We start from the raw sequence: 24,089 nt of genomic DNA on the forward strand, positions 1-24,089 counted from the left end.
GTGGCAGCAAGTTCCACATTCTCACCACTCTCTGGATAAAGACATTCCTCCTGAATTCTTTAGTTGATCGGTTAGTGACTATCTTGTATTTATGGCCCCTTGTTCTGATCTCCCCCACAAGTGGAAACTGTTTCTCCACAACAACCCGATCGAACCCCTTCATAATGTCAAAGACCTCTATCTGGTCTCCTCGTAATCGTCTCTTCTCCAGAGAAACGAGCCGCTAACTGTTCGATCTTTCCTGATAGTTGCATCCTCTCAAAGTCTGGTAACACCCTTACAAATCTTTGCTGCACTTTCCAGTGTTATACAGTGACAGACCTGTAACCCACCAGTACTGTACCCCAGTGTTATACAGTGACAGACCTATACCCACCAGTACTGTACCCCAGTGTTATACAGTGACAGACCTGTACCCACCAGTACTGTACCCCGGTGTTATACAGTGACAGACCTGTACCCACCAGTACTGTACCCCAGAGTTCTACAGTGACAGACCTGTACCAACCAGTACTGTACCCCAGAGTTCTACAGTGACAGACCTGTATCCACCAGTACTGTACCCCAGAGTTCTACAGTGACAGACCTGTACCCACCAGTACTATACCCCAGTGTTATACAGTGACAGACCTGTACCCACCAGTACTGTACCCCAGTGTTATACAGTGACAGACCTGTACCCATCAGTATTGTCTAGTGACAGACCTGTACCCACCAGTACTGTATCCCAGTGTTATACAGTGACAGACCTGTACCCACCAGTACTGTACCCCAGTGTTATACAGTGACAGACCTGTACCTCAGTTATACAGCTGAAAATACTCATTTCAGAAGGTCCGAATCTATAATTATACTACTGAAGATCTTTGACACAGTTCCAGTGGACACAACATGAAACTTTCACATGTATTACTTTACTGAGCTCCTAATAACTCTGCAGTGTTCCTGACCAGGGGTTTCCACACCTTACACAGTGCACCCACAAATACCAGGCACAGAATAAGCGCTGTAGTCAGGTCGAGTAACACGGATACAGTCTGCAGGTAAGCACCGGCTGCAATACTGGAATCCATTCCGGGATTTGTGGAGCTCAGTTAGAAAAGGATACTGAACGACTCACAGACATTGGTGTCCAGGTCATACAGGCAGCTGCAAACCTCCCGGGGGTCAGAGGTGAATCCCGACAACTGGAAGTAGAGAAATAGGACATGTGACGTGTAAAATAGCCAACATCTCACAGCAGTGCTACATCAAACACGACAATATATTCGAAGAAGACTTGAGCTCAAGTCATTATGTAAATAGAATTACATTCTCATGCCATCTAGTGGCCTGAGGCGGGCTCTAGTGACTGTTGACATGGGAAATTGAGACACACACACACACGGGCAGACAGAGAGACACGGACGGACAGAGAGACAGAGTGTGTGAGGGGGCAGAAACAGACAGAGAGGCAGAGAGACAGAGAGAGGGAGAGAAAGTCATAAACAATCAATAAATTATTTGGTTGTTGATGCTGCTGTGAATGGGTACGGTTCAGTCCAATGTTGAGCTCGCGGGGTGACTTCTGCAGGGCCATGCATGGAGTGGATTGTGCAGAGCCCCTCCGCTTGCCACCCATCCAAGTCCCTCCCCAATCCCAGCCCCTCCCCACCCCCAGCCCCACCCATCCACTTCACTCCCCACCCCACCCATCCACGCCCTCCCCTTCCCCGACTCAATTTTAGGCCGGTACATCGTTCTTACCCAAGTGACCTCGTCATTCACCACCACGAGAGCAAACTCGTGTCGCTTGTCGATCTTGTGCTTTGTCCGGACAAACATCTCGATCATTTTCTGGGCAATGTTTAAAGCGTTGGTTTTCGAACTGAATAGAAGAAAAAATAAATAAATAACTGAAATCAAACCCAACATCTCCCAGTGCTGGAGTAAAGTCAGCCCAGTCATCTAATGACCGCCAATGGTAGGTCCAAATTCAACTCAATAACCCAATCCCAGGACCAGTGTCCACCCAATAACCCAATCCCAGGGACACACTGTCCATCCAATAACTTCTCAATACGAGAGACAGTCAAACCAATAACCAGTGTGTTGCAGTGAAACCTACAAACCTCACAGCTAGGATTTGAGGTCAGACCCAACGCACAACAGCAGTGCCAGGTCAAATCCTACAAACCCAATCAGAGCAATAGAGTAAAGCCCACTCACACGGCCAAAGCTGCAGACAAATCCGACAATAATTCCCTTCCCCACCGACAGCCCTACATTCCAACTCAATATTCCCCTCCCCCCACCCCCCGCCCAATCCGATTATCCTCAAACCCAAACTCCCAGCAACTAGAGTTGTGATCAAACCCTATAACCTCACCCAGGGACCACCCGGAAACAGCCATTTGGACAAGTAGGTTCACATGTCTGATTCCCAGATGACATGGTGCCGACAGATTAAACATCCGACACCCAGACCACATCTACACGGCACCAGTTAGAGAGAATGTACAGCGCAGAAACAGGCCAATCGGCCCCACCGCTCCGTGCCGGGGTTTATGCTCCACACCAGCCCCCTCCCACCCCTCTTCGTCTCCCCCCACCAACATATCCCTCTATTCCTTTCTCCCTCATGTGTTTATCTAACCTCCCCTTAAATGTATCGATATTATTTGCCTCAACCACTCCACATTCTCACCGCTCTCTGGGTAAGGAAGTTCTTCCTGAATTCCCGATTGGATTTAATAGCGACTATCTTATATTGATCCCCCCCCCCCACCTCCCACACCGAGTGGATACATCTTCTCTACGTCTCAAAATGAAGAAGGGGTTTGATAGGGTCAAGACCTCCATTAGGCCACCCCCAATGTTCACTCATTTTTGATGGGGCCGCGGGGCCCGTTTGCACGGTTCTCCCATTTAAAGCCAGCGAGCTCCAGACCGTTGCGCGGCCTAGAGGAGAACATTGGTCACTCCTCTCAACCTTTCTGTTCTAAAGCCCCAGCCTGTTCAGCCTTTCAGTAGTCGGTGATACAAGGGGAGTGCCCAAGTATTGGCATTAACCTCCGACCTCCCGCTGTCCTCCGACCCCGCCGCTGGGCTCCGCCTCACACCGAGAGTTACCAACCAATCCGCTACCTGGGATGCTGTGACGTTCGGTTTGTCGCTCGCTTTGCCTTTGTCGCACTCTCGAGCTGACTCCTGCTCCGTTCCTCGCTCTGTCATCACCATCAACATTGCCCCAAAACAGCGACGGCAACAGAAACAATGCCGCAGAAAAATCAACGCCGGAGCACTCAAAGATCCTGCTACAAGAGCCCTGTTCAGCCAGCGCCTCGCTACCAACCTGACAACTCCCAGTGACCCAGAGTGTGCACAGCACTTGATCAACCCTCAAGGCTTCCGTAATCAGCACCTGCAAAGAGACGCGCGGTCACTCGACCAGGAAACACGAAGACTGGTTCGACGAGAATCAGATGCGAATAAGCCGCAAGCGCAAGGCATTCTTGGACTGGAAACAGCAACGCAACTCGAGGGAAAGAAAGCAGCTCGACAAACGTCTGAAGGCCGAGGTTCAACAGGAAACCTGCGACCCAAAGAACAGATGGTGGGTGGAGAAAGCACAAGAAATCCAGCAACTAGCCGACCACCACGACGTGCGAGGATTCTTCAGCGCAATCAAAACCACCTACGGCCCAAGCACCCAAGACCCGACCCCACTACAGGTCAAGAACGGAGAGGTACGCATCGAGGACAGAGAGTCAGTGCCCGCTGGAAGGAGCACTTCAAGGATTCCTCAACTGAGACTCTGTCTTCGACATGAGTGCCCTCGACTCCATCCCACAACACGCCACCCACCACCATCTCAGCACAACCCCAGCCCTGCACAAAGCTGAAAAGGCTATCTGACAACTGAAGAACAAGTCATCAGGAGCAGATGGAATCCCCGCAGAAGCACTAAAACATGGCGGAGAAGCACTACTGGCGCAGATCCATGACCTCAGACCTCATCTCTCTTATCTGGAAGGAGGAGAGTGTGCCAGGAGATCTCAGAGACGCTGTAATCGTGACCATCTTCAAGAAAGGGGACAAGTCCGACTGCGGTAACTCCAGAGGAATCTCACTGCTGTCGACCACCGGGAAAGTCATCGCAAGAATCCTCCTGAATCGCCCCCTTCCTGTGGCTGAAGAACTCCTCCTAGAGCCGCAATGCGGATTCCGCCCACTAAGGGACACAATGGACATGATCTTCACCGCACAGCAGATACAAGAGAAATGCAGGGAGCAGCACCAACCCCTGTATATGGCCTTCTTCGACCTCACAAAAACCTTCGCCACTGTCAACTGCGAGGGATTATGGAGCGTCCTCCTCAGATTTGGCTGCCCTCAAAGGTTTGTCACCATTCTCCGCCTGCTCCACGACGACATGCAAGCAGTGATCCTGACCAACGGATCCACTACAGACCCATTCTATGTTTGGACCAACACTCTTCTCGATCTTCCTTGCTGCAATGCTCCATTTCACCCTCAGCAAGCTCCCCACTGGAGTGGAGCTAAATTACAGGACAAACCTTCACCGCCTCCAGGTCAGATCCAAGATTGTCCCATCCTCCGTCATTGAACTACAGTACGCAGACGACGCCTGCGCACACTCGGAGACCAAACTCCAAGCCATCGTCAACATCTTCTCCAAGGCGTGCGAGGGCATGGGCCTTACACTAAACATCCGTAAGACAAAGGTCCTCTACCAACCTGCCCCCACCACACAGCATGGCTCCCAGTTATCAAAATCCACGAGGCCTTGGACAACGTGGACCATTTTCCATACCTCGGGAGCCTACTGTCAACAAGGGCAGACATCGACGACGAGGTCCAACACCGCCTTCGGTGCACCAGCGCGGCCTTCGGTGACCTGAGGAAGAAAGTGTTTGAAGACCAGGACCTCAAACCCGGCACCAAGCTCATGTTCTACAGAGCAGTGGTCCTCTTATATGCTTCAGAGACATGGACTACGTACAGCAGGCACCTCAAAGCACTGGAGAAGTACCACCAACACTGCCTCCGCAAGATCCTGCAAATCCATTGGCAGGATAGTTGCACCAACGTTGGTGTCCTCGCTCAGACCAACATCCCCAGCATCGAAGCACTGACCACGCTCGATCAGCTGGACGGGTCACATCGCCCGCATGCCTGACACGAGTCTCACAAAACAAACGCTCTACTCAGAGCTCCGACACGGCAAGCGAGCACCAGGTGGGCAGAGGAAAATCCTCCTTGAAATAATGTAACATTCCCGACACCTGGGAATCCCTGGCCCAAGACCGCCCTAAGTGGAGGAAAAGCATCCGGGAAGGCGCTGAACACCTTGAACCTCTTCGCTGAGAGCAAGCTGAAGCCAAGCGTCGACAGCGGAAGGAGCGCGCAGCAATCATCATCTGCCCCACGTGTGAGAGACTGTAGGTCCCGCATTGGACTCTTCAGTCACCCGAGAACTCATTTCTAGCGTGGAAGAAAGTCATCCGCGACTCCGAGGGACTGCCGATGATGATTAACGTGAAGAATCCTAACCCATTCATGGAATCCAGCTTCTGCAGTGACATCTCTTCCGAAAGGTCCAAGCAGAGGATCTGTAAAGAGAATGGGAGAGAAGCTGAGGTTTGTCTCTCTCTGCACGACAAGCACATAACTGGCACACACAGACCACCCTGAATAAACCAAACCGCCCACCCAGTGCTGTATCACCAGGCCAGTGACTGGCCAAGCTCTCCTTCAGTGATGTAACTGGGACTCCCGCAGATATCGGTGCACTATTGAAAAAAATAAATCGCACTTTAATGCGACGTGATATTCCCGCAAACTGCTCTCACCAGCGACACACCAGAACTTTATCCCCCTTGCTACATAAACTCCAACTTCTTCACATCTTAGTTATCAAGATAGGCTAAAAGAGTTGGGACTCTACACCTTAGAGCAGCGTAGACTTAGGGCAATCTGATTTGAGGTTTATAAGATAATAAAAGGAATAGACAGTGTTCCGGCTGACCGTTTATTTCAATTTAAATAGGCTAGGCAGGACCAGGGGTCAGACATTCAAGGTGTATGGGGCTATATCTCGGTTAGACATCAGGAGCTGGGTTGTTTCCCAGAGACAGCAGACCGCTGGAACAAGCTGCCGTTCCATGTGGTGGATACAGTCGCTGAAGATCTTCAAGCGAAAGCTGGATTTGTTTCTGGCCGCGACGGCGATCACCTCTTACAGAAGGTCGGTACTGCGGGGAATGTAATGGCCGGAGTGATCTCCTGGACTAGTTTCGATCGCCGAGATGGTCGGAGAGGAATTTCCCAGATTTTTTCCCCCCAAACTGGTGGGGAGATCACATGGTTTGGGGTGGGACGGAGTGCATATGTTGTGATACACGAGGTATCGCAATTGTGTGGGACAGGCTGGACGGACCAGACCGTCTTTACTGTCCGTCATTGTTCGTATGTTCGGAACTCAGTCACTAGGGCACCCTTTCCACACGAGGTTCCACTCACTCCCCATCCCCACCTCGCTAATACACTGGCTTCAACATGCATTGAATTTTAAATCCTCATCTACAAATCCTTCCATGGCATTGGCTTGCCCTAACCAGCTCCTTCTACCAGTTCTGCAACCTCCTACCCCCCCACCCCCCCTCACACCTCAGTCTCTGGGCAGCCCCCCCTTTCCCTCACCCATCGATGGTGGGGAGAGCCCCCAGCTGCCCCGGCACTACACCCTCCCCTCCCAATTCTTCGACCAAGCTTGTGGTCACCTCTCCGAGTAGTCCTTCCACCTGTACTCTCTCTCTCTCTCTCTCTCTCTCTCTTCCACCACCCCCCCCCCCCACACACACACACACACACACACACACCACCCTCCACCCCCCTCACACACAGCCCCTCCCCCACCCCACCCCTCACACACACAGCCACTCCACCCCCCCACCCCTCACACACACATACCGGCCCCCCCCACACACACCACCCTCCACCCCCCTCACACACAGCCCCTCCACCCCCCCACACACACACCACCCACCACTCCCCTCACACACAGCCCCCCCCCCCACCCCTCACACACACAGCCACTCCACCCCCCCACCCCTCACACACACATACCGGCCCCCCCACACACACCACCCTCCACCCCCCTCACACACAGCCCCTCCACCCCTCACACACACATACCACCCCCCCCCCACCCCCGACACACCACCCACTCACACACAGCCCCTCCACCCCCCCACACACACACCACTCCCCTCACACAGCCCCCCCCCCACCCCTCACACACACAGCCCCTCCACCCCCCCACACACGCACCACCCACCACTCCCCTCACACACAGCCCCCCCACCCCTCACACACACATACCGCCCGACACACCACCCACTCACACACAGCCCCTCCACCCCCCCCCCCCCCACCCCAACACGTGAAACACCTCGGGTCAGTTGTTTTTACATTGAAAGACTGTATAAAATTGTTGTTGGGAGTGTTATGCAGCTCAACTTGCTCTCCCCAGACAACAACCATTTGGAAAGATGAAAATCTGGGATTGTGTTGCGAGGTGTCAAGAGACGGTTCAGGCATCGCTTGAGGGCGATTCTGGATCCAGCATTGGCTCAGGGTGGGAGGGGTCCGGCTCAAGAGGTGAATTGGGATGTGAGACAACTGTAGGATTGTGACTCTGCTGCCATTGCCACAGTTACTCCCGACTTTCTCCCCTCCAATGTATTTCCCTGACCTCTCCTATAAGGTAGGCACTACAAGGTACCTTCACTTGCTAACCTTACTGTACACACCTAGGACATATTCCAGAAATACTCATTTGCTTCAGCTTAGTTCAAAATATCACTTTCAGCACAGCCTGCTTCCTTCAATAAAACTATGAGACCTCAGTTGCCACTGTTAATTAAACTCACATCTCATCTTCTCTAATCTCTTGTTGGCTGCATTGTTTAAAGAACGGTCTTACAAATTCATGGAGCATTAGCAAGCAATTTGTGTTTGAGCCCCGAGGCTGTGTCTTGACCTGCTTATAGAGAGATAAATAAACAAGATTGAAGGAGGACAGCTCATTCAAGTTCCCCAGGACACTCTGTCCTCCAGGCCCTGTCTTGTGGCCCAGACGAGGATGTGCAGCGGGACAGTCGGTTCTATCCGGGGCTATGACCTGGGACATTGTGTGCACGAGAAGGACAGACCCGAGCTGCCGGGACCCAGCCCTTTAACTCTCCGCAACCCTCGTTCACAGACACACAGTCCATCAGACGCAGATTTGTGGATAGAGCCAAACAGATTGACAGGATATCACACTCCTTATATTAAATATTTTTTATTGGCTCACATAAAATCAGATGGCATCAGGATAGTCATGAGGTTTAAATCACCACCATTGCATCTATTATTGAAATAATCTGCTACACACACACACACAAAAAGACATGCGCACAGGCAGACACACCCACACACAGACAGACCCAGAGAGAGACACACACACACACACATACACAGAGACACAGAGACAGGTCAATTGGACTGAATGATGTGTGAAGTTTCCATTACGATTGTTCATCTCCAGCTGTGGTATGTCTACTGTGGAATATTAAATTGTGTAATATGTGCTTTCTGACTGACAGAGTGTCGCCTATATCAGTACATTCCTGTTATTACACAGTGTCCCCTATATTAGAACAGGCCTGTTTTTATAGTGTCCGCCAATAACAGTACAGGCCAGTCAGCCTAACCTCGGTGGTGGGCAAATTGTTGGGGGAGGTTCTGAGGGACACGGATTGGTCAGAGACAGTCGGCACAGATTTGTTGGGGGAAGGTCGTGTCTGACTGACTTGATTGAGTTTTTTGAGAAGGTAACCAGGAGGCTCAATGAGGATAGTGCGTTTGATTTAGTGTACTTGGGGGTCCTTGTGTATGAAACGCAAAAAGTTAGAATGCAGATACAGCAAGTAATCTGTTTTTGTTATGTTGACACTGCCATCTTATCTACCTAAATCATTCAAAAGTACTGAGACCTTTACACAGGATATACGGCCCAGACACAGGCCATTCGGCCCAACCAGTCCATGTAAGCGTTTATGCTCCACTCGAGCCTCCTCCCGTCTTTCCTCATCTAAATCTATCAGCATATCCCTCTATTCCCTTCTCCCCCATGTGTTTGTCCAGCCTCCCCTTAAATACATCGATCCTATTCGCCTCAACCCCTCCCTGTGGCAGCGAGTTCCACATTCTCACCGCTCTCTGGGTAAAGAAGTTTCTCCTGAATTCCCCATTGGATTTCCTGGTGACTATCTTATATTGATGGCCTCTAGTTATGCTCTTCCCCACAAGTGGAAACATTCTCTCTGGATCCACTCAATCAAAACCTTTCATCATTTTAAAGACTTCTATTGGGTCACCCCTCAGCCTTCTTTTTTTGAGAAAAGAGACACAGCCTGTTCACCCTTTCCTGATATGTATACCCTCACATTTCTGGTATCAGCCTTGTAAATCTTCTCTGCACCCTCTCCAATGCCTCTATATCCTTTTAAATAATCATCATCATAGGCGGTCCCTCGAACGAGGATGACTTGCTTCCAGATGAGTTCACAGATGTTTCAATGAAGAACCCGATATTCCAGTCCTGAACTCCAATTGAGGGGGTGGAAGATGTCTGTGCGTGGATTGTTTTAATGTGTGGTGACCCATTGCACATCAGCCACCACACGGGCTTGACAGAGCTAGGCCTTTATCAAGTGGCAAGGGTTAACCAGGACGACTGGAGACCTGCTCTGCTAATAATATGGCAACCAGAACTGTACGCAGTACTCCAAGTGTGGTCTAACCGAAGTTCGATTCAGGTCTAGCATAACTTCCCGACTTTTCAATTCTATCCCTCTAGAAATAAACCCTAGTGCTTGGTTTGCTTTTTACGGCCTTGCTAACCCGTGTCGCAACTTTTAGTGAGTTGTGTATTTGTATCCGAGATCCCTTTGTTCCTCTACCTCACCCAGACTCGCACCCTCCCAGTAATAAGTGACCTCCCTATTCTTCTTACAAAATGTAATACCTCACATTTATCTGTGTTGAACTTCATTTTCCAAGTACATGCCCTTTCTGCAAGTTTATTAATGTCCTCCTGTAATTTGTTGCAATCCTACTCAGTATTGACTATCCCCCAATTTGGTGTCATCCGCAAATTCTCTCCCCCGCCCCCTCCTTCCCATATATAACAAAATCTCTCCAAATGAAATCCCACTTTGCACATCTTTTGACAGTTTTACTTCCTTCATACAACCTTTAAATGGTTTCAACAGGTCCGCAACTATCCAGTTTCACAGAACACTGGAGTATTGCTAACTGTTTCTATCTTCACAATTTGCAACTCCTTTTCCTAACCATTATGATTTCCTTTTTATATTTAACATAGAAAATAGGTGCAGGAGTAGGCCATTCGGCCTTCGAGCCTGCACCACCATTCAATATCATGCAACTTCAGTACCCCATTCCTGTTTTCTCTCCATACCTCTTTGTTCCCTTTAGCCGTAAGGGCCACATCTAACTCCCTTTTGAATATATCTAACGAACTGGTCTCAACAACTTTCTGTGGTAGAGAATTCCACAGGTTCAGAATTCTCTGAGTGAAAGAGTTTCTCCTCATCTCGGTCTTAGATGGCTTACCCCTTATCCTTAGACTGTGACCCCTGGTTCTGGACTTTCCCCAACATCGGGAACATTCTTCCCGCATCTAACCAGTCCAGTGCCATCAGAATTTTTGTGTGTTTTTATGGGTGAATCAACACAGCGTTAAAAACACAACCTCGACTAAACTCACCACCTTCTCCGGGCAGTTAACCTTGGGCGTCTTGATCTGGGTCTCGGGCTGGGGCTGACTCTGGAACTGAGTTGGCAGCTGGAGCTGGGACTGGAACTGGGGTTGGCTCTGGGACTGGGGCAGCAGCGAAGACTGGCCCAGGGGAGCAGACTGGTTCTGGAACTGGGGTTGGCTCTGGGACTGGGGCAGGGATTGGGGCTTGGAGGGGAATTGGGATTGGGACTGGGGCAGGGATTGGGACTGGGGCAGGGATTGGGATTGGGACTGGGGCAGGGATTGGGACTGGTTGGGGGGCTGGGCTTGATTTGGGGGCTGGAATTGGGATTTTGGTTGGGATTGAGGTTGGAATGAGGCCTGGGGAAGGGGGTGGGCCTGACCCAGGGGCTGGGGGTGGGCCTGACCCAGGGGAAGTGGGTGGGCCTGACCCAGGGGCTGGGGGTGGGCCTGACCCAGGGGAAGTGGGTGGGCCTGACCCAGGGGAAGTGGGTGGGCCTGGCCCAGGGGCTGGGCCTCCTGCTCCTGCTGCCTCCTGCGGCTGCCCCGGCCCCGGCTGCCGGCCGCCGGGCTCTCAGTCCCGGCCTCACCGTCTCCCTCGCGGCCGCCCGCCTGCGCGCCTTGGCCGGGCGGGTCCTGCCGGTCCTCGGCGCCCTCGGGGTTGGAGCGGGTGCTGGGTCGGTGCTGTGCCGGGCCTGGGGCCTCGGGCTCGGGTTCAGAACCGGCCGGAGCCTTTCGGCCGTCGTCGGAGGCGGCAGACATCTTTTTTGGACAACGGACCGGAAGCGGCCGTGAGCGGCGCTTCCTGGGAGCTGTAGTTCTTTCCGGATCCGCTTCCGCCGGCGGCAACAAAGGAAGGACTACAATCCCGGGGAGCAGCGCGGCGGCGCCCAGCCCGGACTGCGACGCATTTCGGGAGCTGTAGTTCTCTGGCCCCGCCTACCCATTACAGCCAATGGGAAAGCGAACTACAACTCCCGGAACGCCCCGCGGCAGCCAACCTGCTGCCCCTGACAAGCCCCTGGTATTATCTATAATATAGGCTTCTTTTTAAATCAATTTCCTTATCATGCACCTTATTGATTTCAGCATAAAATAGCAGTAAATCTGCGCAAATAAGAAATTCCTGCCTTATTCACATTCTAATTTAAGAGGAAGGTGATTTATTGTTTCTCAAACTCTGCTCTTGTCATTAGGGCTCAGGTAGGGCAAGTTAATTTTCTGAATTATTGCTATTCTATTTATATTGAACATGTTCCGTCTGTATCCCAATTACACAGCATTTTACAGCACCACCTTATGTCTGCATGTGCAACTTTTGGTTGGAGATATACTTGAAACGGTCGACATTTGCAGGGTTTATGGGATTAGAGTAAGGCAGTGGGACTAATTGGTCAGCACTTTCAAAGGGTCGACACAGGCACGATGGGCCGAATGGCCTTCTGTGTGGTACGATTCTTTAAAGAAATGTCCACCTGAGAGAGCATTCCCTCAGCACTGCACTGCAAGTGATAACCTGGATTTTTGTGCTCAAGTCCCTGGAGTGGGACTTGAACCTACAACCTGCTGACTCAGAGGCAAGAGTGCTGCTCACTGAGCCACAGCTGACATTGGACTGATTGTCCCAGCATTGACTAGGAGTAAATTTGACTTTGTGCGCTGGTGACTACACTCCAAAAGTACTTAATCGGCTGTAAAGCGCTTCGAGATGTCCGGTGGTCGTGAAAGGCGCTATAGAAATGCAAGAGTAAAGTCATTTTCTCCTACATTTGGTGTATTTCCTCACTTGGAGCTCTGTGAACAGTTCTGGTCTCCATATTACAAAAAGTGATACCGAGGCATGGGAGAAGGTGCAAAAGAGATTCACAAGGATAATACTAGAACTGAGAGGTTACAACTATCAAGAACGACTGAACAGGCTGGGCCTCTTCTCTAGAGCAGAGAAGACTGATGGGCGACCTGATAGAGGTCTTTAAGATCATGAAAGGGTTCGATAGGGTAGACGTAGAGAAGATGTTTCCACTTGTGGGGGAGACCAGAACTAGGGGCCATCAATATAAGACAGTCACTAATAAATCCAATGGGGAATTCAGGAGAAACTTCTTTACCCAGAGAGGGGTGAGAATGTGGAACTCACTGCCACAGGGAGGGGTTGAAGCGAATAGTATTGATGCATTTAAGGGGAAGCTGGATAAACACATGGGGGAGAAAGGAATAGAGGGATATGGTGATGGAGTGAGATGGAGAGGGGTGGGAGGGGGCTGGTGTGGAGCATAAACTCCGGCACGGAGCGGTGGGGCCCAATGACCTGTAATCCCAATGTAATTCTCATTTGCTGTGTGTGTCGCTCACGTCTTTGAGGGTTAACCTGAAAGAGGAAATTAGAATCCAAAAGGATGTTGATTTGGACACAGCAGCAGAGGAAGGGCGAGACAGGAAGTCGCTGAGACGGCGGATTGCGAGGATTCCGTTTCCCAAATCCAACAAATCACAAATTTGATGATGCAGCCCGAGAGTTGGTGAAGGAGGGGAGAAGGAACAGCACGAGGCGAGGAAAGTCCTGGTTAACCTTTACCCTGCGTCATCCATCACTCCGTGAGGAGAGGAACAACGAAGAGGCAGAGCTTCGCAGCGGGCAATCGCTGCTCAGGAATGGAGGTAGGGTTTTACAGAGCATGCTGGCTCCCTCCCTCAATAGATGGACCATCGGTTCCGTAGCCTGTGGCACTAAGGCCTTTCACACCCGTTTGTAATGTATGCTCACAGGTTGGTCGAGCTGTTGAGTTGGGAGTGGCTTTGCCAGTCACGTGATGTTCACAAGACTCAATAAAACCCCAGCCAGTTGGGCTCAGGGGATCCACGATGGGACAGGTGGTTGTGAGCCTGGTGGATGAACGGGTAATGTGTCGTGTGATTGTTAAACCTTTTGTTAATAAACCAACTGGTTCTTAATAGCAATGTGTTGTTATGAATTCTTAAGCAAAGAACCCACAAAACAAATACTTTACAGATTTGGGTGGACATTGTCGATGAGTGAGCCCAGACAGTTGGTGCAATGAAGGGCCGGACCCCTCCCAATACTCAACGTCCATCTCACAAAGTGTTTGGATACCAGAATGGTCCCAGCGATGAGGGACTTCAGTTACATGGAGAGACTGGAGAAGCTGGGGTTGTTCTCTTTAGAGCAGAGAAGGCCAAGGGGAGATTTGATAGAGGCGTTCCAAGGATGAGGGCCTTCAGTTATATGGAGAGACCAGAAAGAAAGAAAGACTTGCATTTATATAGCGCCTTTCACGACCTCGGGATGTCCCAAAGCGCTTTACAGCCAATGAAGTACTTTTTGAAGTGCAGTCACTGTTGTAATGTGGGAAATGCGGCAGCCAATATGCGCACAGCAAGCTCCCACAAACAGCAATGTGATAATGACCAGATAATCTGTTTTAGTGATGTTGAGAAGCTGGGGTTGTTCTCCTTAACGCAGAGAAGGTTAAGGGGAGATTTAATAGAGGTGTTCAAAATCATGAGGGGTTTTGATAGAGTAAATAAGGAGAGACTGTTTCCAGGGGCAGCAGGGCCGGTACCTTAGGGACACAGAAGGTAATTGGTAAAAGAACCCGAGGGGGACACGAGGAAACATTTTTTTACGCAGCGAGTTGTTGTGATGGGGAACGCGCTGCCTGAAAGGGCAGTGGGAGCAGATTCAGTAGTAACTTTCAAACGGGAATTGGATAAATACTGGAATGGAAAAGATTTGCCGGGCTGTGGGGAAAGGGCAGGGGGAGTGGAACTGATTGGATCGTTCTGTCACAGAGCCGGCACAGGCTCGATGGGCCAAATGGCCTCCTCCTCTGCTTTTTCATTCTATGAATCTATAGTGATCAGGATCTGGACTAACTTTCCCCTTCCTTTGGCAAAGGAACTTAGCCCAATTCCAGCTCTCCCCTTCACCCCTTCCCCCCCCCCCCTTCAGTTCGTCCACCCCCACCCCACTGCCCCAGCTCCAACTCCCCCCAACTGAGAGGTGACTTGACAGAGGCCTTTAAGGTTATGAAGGGGTTCAATAGGGTAGACGGAGAGATGTTTCCACTTGTGGGGGAGACCAGGACTAGGGGCCATCAATATAAGTCAGTCACATTATAAATCCAATGGGGAATTCAGGAGAAACTTCTTTACATAAGAACATAAGAAATAGGAACAGGAGTCGGCCATTTGGTCCCTCGAGCCTGCTCCGCCATTCAATAAGATCATGGCTGATCTGATCCTGGCCTCAACTCCACTTCCCTGCCCGCTCCCCATAACCCTTGACTCCCTTATCATTCAAAAATCTGTCTATCGCCACCTTAAATATATTCAATGACCCAGCCTCCACAGCTCTCTGGGGCAGAGAATTCCAAAGATTCCCAGAGATTTACCCAGAGAGCGGTGAGAACGTGGAACTCGCTGCCACAGGGAGGGGTTGAGGCGAATAGTATCGATGTATTTAAGGGGAAGCTGGATAAACACATGGGGGAGAAAGGAATAGAAGGATATGGTGATGGGGTGAGATGGAGAGGGGTGGGAGGGGGCTGGTGTGGAGCATAAACCCCGGCACGGAGCGGTGGGACCGGATGGCCTGTTTCTGTGCTGTACACTGTGAGTAATTCGATGAGATTATTTAACCCAGTAACACATCACGCAGTGCATTAACCCACCGAACTCTGGCAGCCCCACGTCTTTCAATATGTTGTTATAACAGCATCAGTTTCCACATGTACACTGATGAGCTCTACCTCACCACCACTTCTCTCGACCCCTCTTCGGTCTCTGAATTGTCAGACTGTTGTCCAACAGTTCTAGTCAATCTCCAATTGAACATTGGGAAGACCAAAGCCATTGATTTCGGTCCCCGCCACAAACTCCGTTCCCTAGACACTGACTCCATCCCTCTCCCCAACCTCTGTCTGAGGCTGAACCAGACTGTTCGCAACCTTGGGGTCATATTTGATCCTGAAATTAGCTTTCGACCACATTTAGAATTCAGCAGAGGAGGACAAAGGGTTCAATTAGGAGGGGGAAATAGAGTATGAGAGGAAGCTTGCTGGGAACATAAAAACCGACTGCAAAAGCTTCTTTATAGATATGTGAAGAGAAAAAGATTAGTGAAGACAAACGTAGGTCCCTTGCAGTCTGATTAAGGTGAATTTATAATGGGGAACAAAGAAATGGCGGACCAGTTGAACAAATACTTTGGTTCTGCCTTCACTAAGGAAGACACAAATAACCTTCCGGAAGTACTGGGGGACCGAGGGTTCTAGTGAGAAGGAGGAACTGAAGGAAATCCTTATTAGGCGGGAAATTGGGTTAGGGAAATTGATGGGATTGAAGGCCGATAAATCCCCAGGGCCTGATAGTCTGCATCCCAGAGTATTTAAGGAAGTGGCCCGAGAAATAGTGGATGCATTGGTGATCATTTTCCAATAGTCTATCGACTCTGGGTCAGTTCCTATGGACTGGAGGGTAGCTAATGTAACACCACTTTTTAAAAAAGGAGGGAGAGAGAAAACGGTGAATTATAGACCGGTTAGCCTGACATCAGTAGTGGGGAAAATGTTGGAATCAATTATTAAAGATGAAATAGCAGCGCATTTGGAAAGCAGTGACAGGATCGGTCCAAGTTAGCATGGATTTATGAAAGGGAAATCATGCTTGACAAATCTTCTGGAATTTTTTGAGGATGTAACTAGTGGAGTGGACAAGGGAGAACCAGTGTATGTGGTGTATTTGGAGTTTCAAAAGGATTTTGACAAGGTCCCACACAAGAGATTTATTGTATTCCTAACACAGATGAGACTGCACACAGGGAAGTTAAAATAACAGTGACCTCTGTCTTTATTAAGACACTCCAGAGTGAGGAACAGGTCTTAGGGGCCGGCTTATATACAGTGCTCCCAAGAGATGCTGGGATCCCTTGAGACTCCAGGGGATGCGCTCCCTGGTGGCAGAACATGGGAGTGCATGCTTTACAGATACACAACATCACTCCCCGCCAAAGTCAAAGTGAAAACTATTTACAAGGTGAGGCAGTCGGGAGCCTTTCTTTCCGCCTCGGTACAAATGTCTGTTCTGGGGTGTTGGCTGTGCCCTCGCTGGGCTGGCGTGTTGTTGGCCCTGCAGGGCTGCTGGGTGAGCCTGGCCTTGCTGGGCTGTTGGGCGTGATGGGTTCGATTTCCTGGTCCGGGGTGGTGTCGTTGATCCTTTGGGTGTGTGTTGTGGGCTCGAAAAAGGTGGTGTCTGCTGTGGGTTGTTCAGGGCAGTCTGTGAACCGCAGCCTCGTTTGGTCCAGGTGCTTTCTGCAAATTTGTCCATTGTCTAGTTTGACTACAAACACCCTACTCCCTTCTTTAGCTATCACCGTGCCCGCGATCCACTTGGGACCATGTCCATAGTTTAGCACACACACAGGGTCATTCAGATCAATTTCCCGTGACACAGTGGTGCGACCATCGTTTACATTTTGTTGCTGCCGCCTGCTCTCTACCTGATCATGCAGGTTGGGGTGAACCAGCGAGAGTCTGGTTTTAAGTGTCCTTTTCATGAGTAGCTCAGCCGGGGGCACCCCTGTGAGTGAGTGGGGTCTCGTGCGGTAGCTGAGCAGTACTCGGGACAGGCGGGTTTGGAGTGAGCCTTCTGTGACTCGTTTCAGGCTCTGTTTGATGGTTTGTACTGCCCGCTCTGCCTGCCCATTGGAGGCTGGTTTAAACGGGGCCGAGGTGACATGTTTGATCCCATTGCGGGTCATGAATTATTTAAATTCGGCACTGGTGAAACATGGCCCGTTGTCACTGACCAGTATGTCAGGCAGGCCGTGGGTGGCAAACATGGCCCTCAGGCTTTCAATGGTGGCGGTGGCGGTGCTTCCCGACATTATTTCACATTCAATCCATTTTGAAAAAGCATCCACCACCACCAGGAACATTTTACCGAGAAACGGGCCCACATAGTCGACATGGATCCTCGACCATGGTCTGGAGGGCCAGGACCACAAACTTAGTGGTGCCTCTCTGGGCACGTTGCTCAACTGAGCACACACACTGCATTGCCGAACACAGGACTCTAAATCAGAGTCGATACCGGGCCACCACACGTGGGATCTGTCTATCGCTTTCATCATTACTATACCCGGGTGTGTGCTGTGGAGATCCAAGATGAACGTCTATCTGCCCTTTTTAGGTAGCACTACGCAGTTACCCGACAACAGGCAGTCTGCCTGAATGGACAGCTCATCCTTTCGCCGCTGGAGCGGCTTGATTAGCTCTTGCATTTCAACAGGGATGCTGGCCCAGCTCCCATGTAGTACACAGTTTTTTTTACTAGGGACAGCAGAGGATCTCGGCGGGTCGTGACAGGTGATTTAGCATTTTCAAACACTTCCATGATCATCAACAAGTCTGCGGGCTGCGCCACCATCAACAAGTTTGCAGGTTGCGTCATTTCCACCCCCGTGGTGGGCAATGGTAGCCGACTGAGAGCATCCGCACAGTTCTCGGTGCCTGGCCTGTGGCGGATGGTATAGTTATACGCTGATAGTGCGAGTGCCCACCTTTGTATGCCGGCTGAGGCATTAGTATTTATCCCCTTGTTTTCAGCGAACAGCGATGTGAGGGGCTTGTGATCGGTTTCCAGCTCAAATTTGAGGCCAAACAGGTACTGATGCATTTTCTTTACCCCGAAGACACACAATCATGCTGTAGGCCCTCTCAGCCTTAGACAAGCTCCTGGAGGCATAGGCGACAGGTTGCAACTTCCCCACAACGTTAGCTTGTTGTAATACACACCCGACTCCGTACGACGGCACATCACATGCTAGCACAAGTCTTTTACACGGGTTATACAATACAAGCAGCTTGTTGGAACATAAAATGTTTCTGACTTTCTCAAAAACAATTACTTGTTTTTTTCCCCATACCCAGTTCTCATCTTTGCGCAATAACACATGTAGGGGCTCTAAGAAGGTGCTTAACCCCGGTAGGAAGTTACCAAAATAGTTGAGGAGTCCCAGGAACGACCGCAGCTCCGTGACGTTCTGTGGCCTGGGCGCGTTCCTGATAGCCTCTGTCTTGGCGTCTGTGGGCCGAATGCCGTCCGCCGCGATCTTTCGCCCCAAAAACTACACTTCTGTTGCCTTGAAGGCACATTTCGACCTCTTCAGCCGCAGCCCTACGCGATCCAGTCGCTGGAGGACCTCCTCCAGGTTTTGTAGGTTCTCGGCGGTGTCCCGACCCGTGACGAATATATCATCCTGAAGAACCACTGTGCGTAGTACCGACTTGAGTAGGCTCTCCATGTTTCTCTGGAAGATCGTTGCAGCCGACCAAATTCCAAACGGACATCTGTTGTAGATGAACAGTCCCTTGTGTGTGTTGATGCAGGTGAGGCCCTTCGAAGACTCCTCCAGCTCCTGTGTCATGTAGGCCAAAGTCAGGTCGAGATTGCTGAACGTCTTGCCTCCTGCCAGTGTCGCAAATAGGTCGTCTGCCTTAGGTAGCGGGTATTGGTCCTGTAGCGAGAAACGATTAATAGTTACTTTTTAATCGCCGCAAATCCTGACCGTGCCATCACTTTTGAGTACTACAACAATCGGGCTGGCCCACTCGCTGAATTCCACTGGGGAGATGATGCCCTCGTGTTGCAGCCTGTCCAGGTTAATTTCCACTCTCTCCCTCATCATGTGAGGTACCGCTCGCGCCTTGTGGTGAATGGGTTGTGCCTTTGGGACCAAGTGGATCCACACCTTCGCCCCGGAAAAGTTTCCAGTGCCTGGCTCAAAAAGGGAAGGAAATTTGTTAAGAACCTGGGTACATGAGGCCTCATCGACATGTGATAGCGCTCGGATGTCATCCCAGTTCCAGCGGATTTAGCCCAGCCAGCTCCTTCCAAGCAGTGTGGGGCCATTGCCCGGGACAATCCAGAGTGGCAATTCGTGCACCGTGCCCTCGTAGGTGACCTTGACCATGATGCTGCCCAGGACAGTGATAAGCTCTTTGATGTACGTTCTCAGTTTCGTGTGGATGGGGCTCAGGGCTGGTCTGAGTGCCTTGTTGCACCACAGTCTCTCAAACATCTTTTTACTCATGATGGATTGGCTAGCGCCAGTGTCCAGTTCCATGGCTACGAGTAAGCCATTCAATTTTACATTTAGCATTATAGGTGGACATTTTGTCAAAAATGTGTGCACCCCGTGTACTTCAGCATCTGCCTCCTCTCTCTGAGGCTCGAAATTGCTTTGATCCACCATGGATTGATCTTCCTCTGCCACGTGGTGGTTAGCAGGTTTTGCAGAGCTTGCAGCTCATCTGCAAGCTCATTGGAGGTGCCCCATTGTTCCACAGCTCTTGCAAACATACCCTTTGAAGCGGCATGAATAGACTGAATAAAAGCCTCCACAATGCCAACAAGGTGTGAATTGCCTTGCATTCATCCTTTGTTGCGGACTCTGAGTCATCTGGGTCACCTGAGGCCTGCTGGCAGTTGCAGACTCGTGGTTTCTGCCCTGTACATTTCTGCTCGCAAACACAGTTCCAGTTAATTTATGAGCATTGCTAGCACTTGTGTGCTGAGAGATTTGTTTGGTGTTATCACTGGTTGACATAAACACCTGTGCTATCGCAATGGCCTTGCTGAGCGTCGGTGTCTCTACAGTCAAATGTTTTCATAGGATGGTCTCGCGGCCAATGTCCAGTACAAAAAAGTCTCTGAGCATTTGCTCCAGGTAGCCATCAAACTCACATTGTCCTGCAAGTCGCCTTAGCTCGGCGACGTAGCTCGCCACTTCCTGACCTTCAGATCGCTGGTACGTGTAGAACAGATACCTCGCCATCAGCACGCTCTCCCTCGGGTTAAGATGCTCCCGAACCAGTGTACACAGTTCCTCATACGACTTAACTGTGGGTTTCACCGGAGCCAGAAGATTCTTCATGAGGCTGTAGGTCGGTGCCCCGCAGACCGTGAGGAGGACCGCTCTCCTTTTTGCAGCGCTTCCTTCTCTGTCCAGCTCGTTGGCTACAAAGTACTGGTCTAGCCATTCGACATAGGCTTCCCAGTCCTCACCCTCCGAGAACTTCTCCAGGATGCCCACAGTTTGCTGCATCTTTGCGTTGGATTCGAATACTTGTCGCCAGTTATTGTGTTCCTAACACAGATGAGACTGCACACAGGGAGGTTAAAGTAACAGTGACCTCAGTTTTTATTAAGATATTCCAGAGTGAGGAACAGGCCTTAGGGGCCGGCTTATATACAGTGCTCCAAAGGGATGCTGGGATCTCTTGGGATTTCAGGGGATGCGCTCCCTGGTGGCGGAACATGGGAGTGCATGCTTTAGAGATACTCAACAAGATTGGTGTGCAAAATTAAAGCTCATGGTATTAAGGGTAATATACTGACGTGGATAGAGAACTGGTTGGCAGACAGGAAGCAGAGAGTCGGGATAAACGGGTCCTTTTCAGAATGGCAGGCAGTGACTAGTGGGGTGCCGCAGGGCTCAGTACTGGGACCCCAGCTATTTACACTATACATTAATGATTTAGATGAAGGAATTGAGTGTAATATCTCCAAGTTTGCAGATGACACTAAGCTGGGTGGCAGTGTGAGCTGTGAGGAGGACGCTATGAGGCTGCAGGGTGACTTGGACAGGTTAGGTGAGTGGGTAAATGCATGGCAGATGCAGTATAATGTGGATAAATGTGAGGTTATCCACTTTGGTGGCAAAAACACAAAGGCAGAATATTATCTGAATGGCGGCAAATTAGGAAAAGGGGAGGTGCAATGTGACCTGGGTGTCATGGTACATCAGTCACTGAAAGTAGGTATGCAGGTACAGCAGGTGGTAAAGGTGGCAAATGGTATGTTGGCCTTCATAGCTAGGGGATTTGAGTATAGGAGCAGGGAGGTCTTACTGCAGTTGTACAGGGCCTTGGTGAGGCCTCACCTGGAATATTGTGTTCAGTTTTGGTCTCCTAATCTGAGGAAGGATGTTGTTGCTATTGAGGGAGTGCAGCGAAGGTTCACCAGACTGATTCCAGGGGTGGCAGGACTGACATATGAGGAGAGACTGGATTGACTGGGCCTGTATTCACTGGAGTTTAGAAGGATGAGAGGGGATCTCATATAAACATATAAAATTCTGACGGGACTGGACAGGTTAGATGCAGGAAGAATGTTATCGATGTTGGGGAAGTCCAGAACCAGGGGACACAGTCTAAGGATAAGGGGTAGGCCATTTAGAACTGAGATGAGGAGAAACTTCTTCACTCAGAGAGTTGTTAACCTGTGGAATTCCGTACCGCAGAGAGTTGTTGATGCCAGTTCATTGGATATATTCAAGAGGGAGTTAGATGTAGTCCTTACTACTAGGGAGATCAAGGTGTGTGGCGAGAAAGCAGGAATGGGGCACTGAGGTTGCATGTTCAACTCATTGAATGGCGGTGTAGGCTCGAAGGGCCGAATGGCCTACTCCTGCACCAATTTCCATGTTTCTATGTTTCTATGTTTCTAAGTCCCGCTCACCCATCACCCGCTGTGCTCGCTGACCTACATTGGCTCCCGGTTAAGCAACAACTCGATTTCAAAATTCTCATCCTTGTTTTCAAATCCCTCCACGGCCTCGCCCCTCCCTATCTCTGTAATCTCCTCCAACCCCCCGAGATGTCTGCGCTCCTCTAATTCTGCCCTCTTGAGTATCCCTGATTATAATCTCTCCACCATCGGTGGCCGTGCCTTCTGTTGCCTGGGCCCCAAGCTCTGGAACTCCCTCCCTAAACCTCTCCACCTCGCTATCTCTTTTTCCTCCTTCAAGATGCTCCTTAAAACCCACCTCTTTGACCAACCTGCGCTAATTTCTACTTCTGTGGCTCGGTGTCAAATTTTCTATCTCATAATACTCCTGTAAAGCGTCTTGGGACGTTTCACTACGTTAAAGGCGCTATATATGTTGCGTATCTGTAAAGCATGCACTCCCAGGTTCCACCACCAGGGAGCACATTCCTGAAGTCCCAAGGGATCCCCTAAGGCCTGTTCCTCACTCTGGAATGTCTATTAAAGACTGAGGTCACTGTTACTTTAACCTCCCTGTGTGCAGCCTCATCTGTGTTAGGAACACAACAACTGGCGATGAGAATAGGAATCCAACGCAAAGATGCAGCAAACTGTGGGCATCCTGGAGAAGTTCTCGGAGGGTGAGGACTGGGAAGCCTATGTCGAACGGCTAGACCAGAACTTTGTAGCCAACGAGCTGGACGGAGAAGGAAGCGCTGCAAAAAGGAGAGCGGTCCTCCTCACGGTCTGCGGGGCACCGACCTACAGCCTCATGAAGAATCTTCTGGCTCCGGTGAAACCCACAGATAAGTCGTATGAGGAGCTGTGTACACTGGTTCGGGAGCATCTTAACCCGAGGGAGAGCGTGCTGATGGCGGGGTATCGGTTCTACACGTACCAACGATCTGAAGGTCAGGAAGTGGCGAGCTACGTCGCCGAGCTAAGGCGACTTGCAGGACAATGTGAGTTTGATGGCTACCTGGAGCAAATGCTCAGAGACTTTTTTGTACTGGGCATTGGCCACGAGACCATCCTACAAAAACTTTTGACTGTAGAGACACCGACCCTCAGAAAGGCCATTGCGATAGCACAGGCGTTTATGTCCACCAGTGATAACACCAAACAAATCTCTCAGCAGACAAATGCTAACAATGTTCATAAATTAACTGGAACTGTGTTTGTGAGCAGAAATGTACAGGGCAGAACCCACGAGCCTGCAACTGCCAGCAGGCCTCTGGTGACCCAGATGACTCAGAGTCCCCAACAAAGGATGAATGCAAGGCAATTCATGCCGCTTCAAAGGGTATGTTTGCAAGAGCTGTGGAACAATGGGGCATCTCCAACGAGCTTGCAAATGAGCTGCAAGCTCTGCAAAACCTGCTAACCACCACGTGGCAGAGGAAGATCGATCCATGGTGGATCAAAGCAATTTCGAGCCTCAGAGAGATGAGGCAGATCTTGAAGTACACGGGGTGCATACATTTTCGATGAAATGTCCACCTATAATGCTAAATGTAAAATTGAATGGCTTACCCGTAACCATGGAACTGGACACTGGTGCTAGCCAATCCATCACGAGTAAAAAGATGTTTGAGAGACTGTGGTGCAGCAAGGCATTCAGACCAGCCCTGAGCCCCATCCACACAAAACTGAGAACATACACCAAAGAGCTTATCACTGTCCT

The 24,089-nt window shown here is 50.4% G+C and overlaps 2 protein-coding genes across 2 annotated transcripts in view; one reads left to right on the top strand and one right to left on the bottom strand.

Annotated features, from left to right (window-relative positions):
* Window positions 1-396: 396 nt before the first annotated feature.
* Window positions 397-11,617, bottom strand: babam1 (BRISC and BRCA1 A complex member 1). Its single transcript, XM_070859574.1, has 5 exons — window positions 11,336-11,617; window positions 10,844-11,155; window positions 5,557-5,615; window positions 1,747-1,867; window positions 397-1,187 (listed from the first exon to the last, which is right to left on the bottom strand). Exons 1-5 carry the CDS (start codon window positions 11,597-11,599, stop codon window positions 1,095-1,097), a joined length of 849 nt encoding a protein of 282 aa, XP_070715675.1. The 5' UTR covers window positions 11,600-11,617; the 3' UTR covers window positions 397-1,094.
* Window positions 11,618-13,482: 1,865 nt separating this feature from the next.
* The window catches only part of LOC139229373 (colorectal mutant cancer protein-like), a 66,845-nt gene continuing 56,238 nt past the window's right edge, over window positions 13,483-24,089 (top strand). Inside the window, exon 1 of the mRNA XM_070861070.1 lies at window positions 13,483-13,495. Within this exon, the coding sequence (XP_070717171.1) occupies window positions 13,490-13,495 (6 nt within the window). The 5' untranslated portion in view covers window positions 13,483-13,489. The remainder of the gene's footprint in view (window positions 13,496-24,089) is intronic.

The sequence above is a fragment of the Pristiophorus japonicus genome, chromosome 18 (assembly GCF_044704955.1).
Source record: "Pristiophorus japonicus isolate sPriJap1 chromosome 18, sPriJap1.hap1, whole genome shotgun sequence".
Lineage (NCBI taxonomy): Eukaryota > Metazoa > Chordata > Chondrichthyes > Pristiophoridae > Pristiophorus > Pristiophorus japonicus.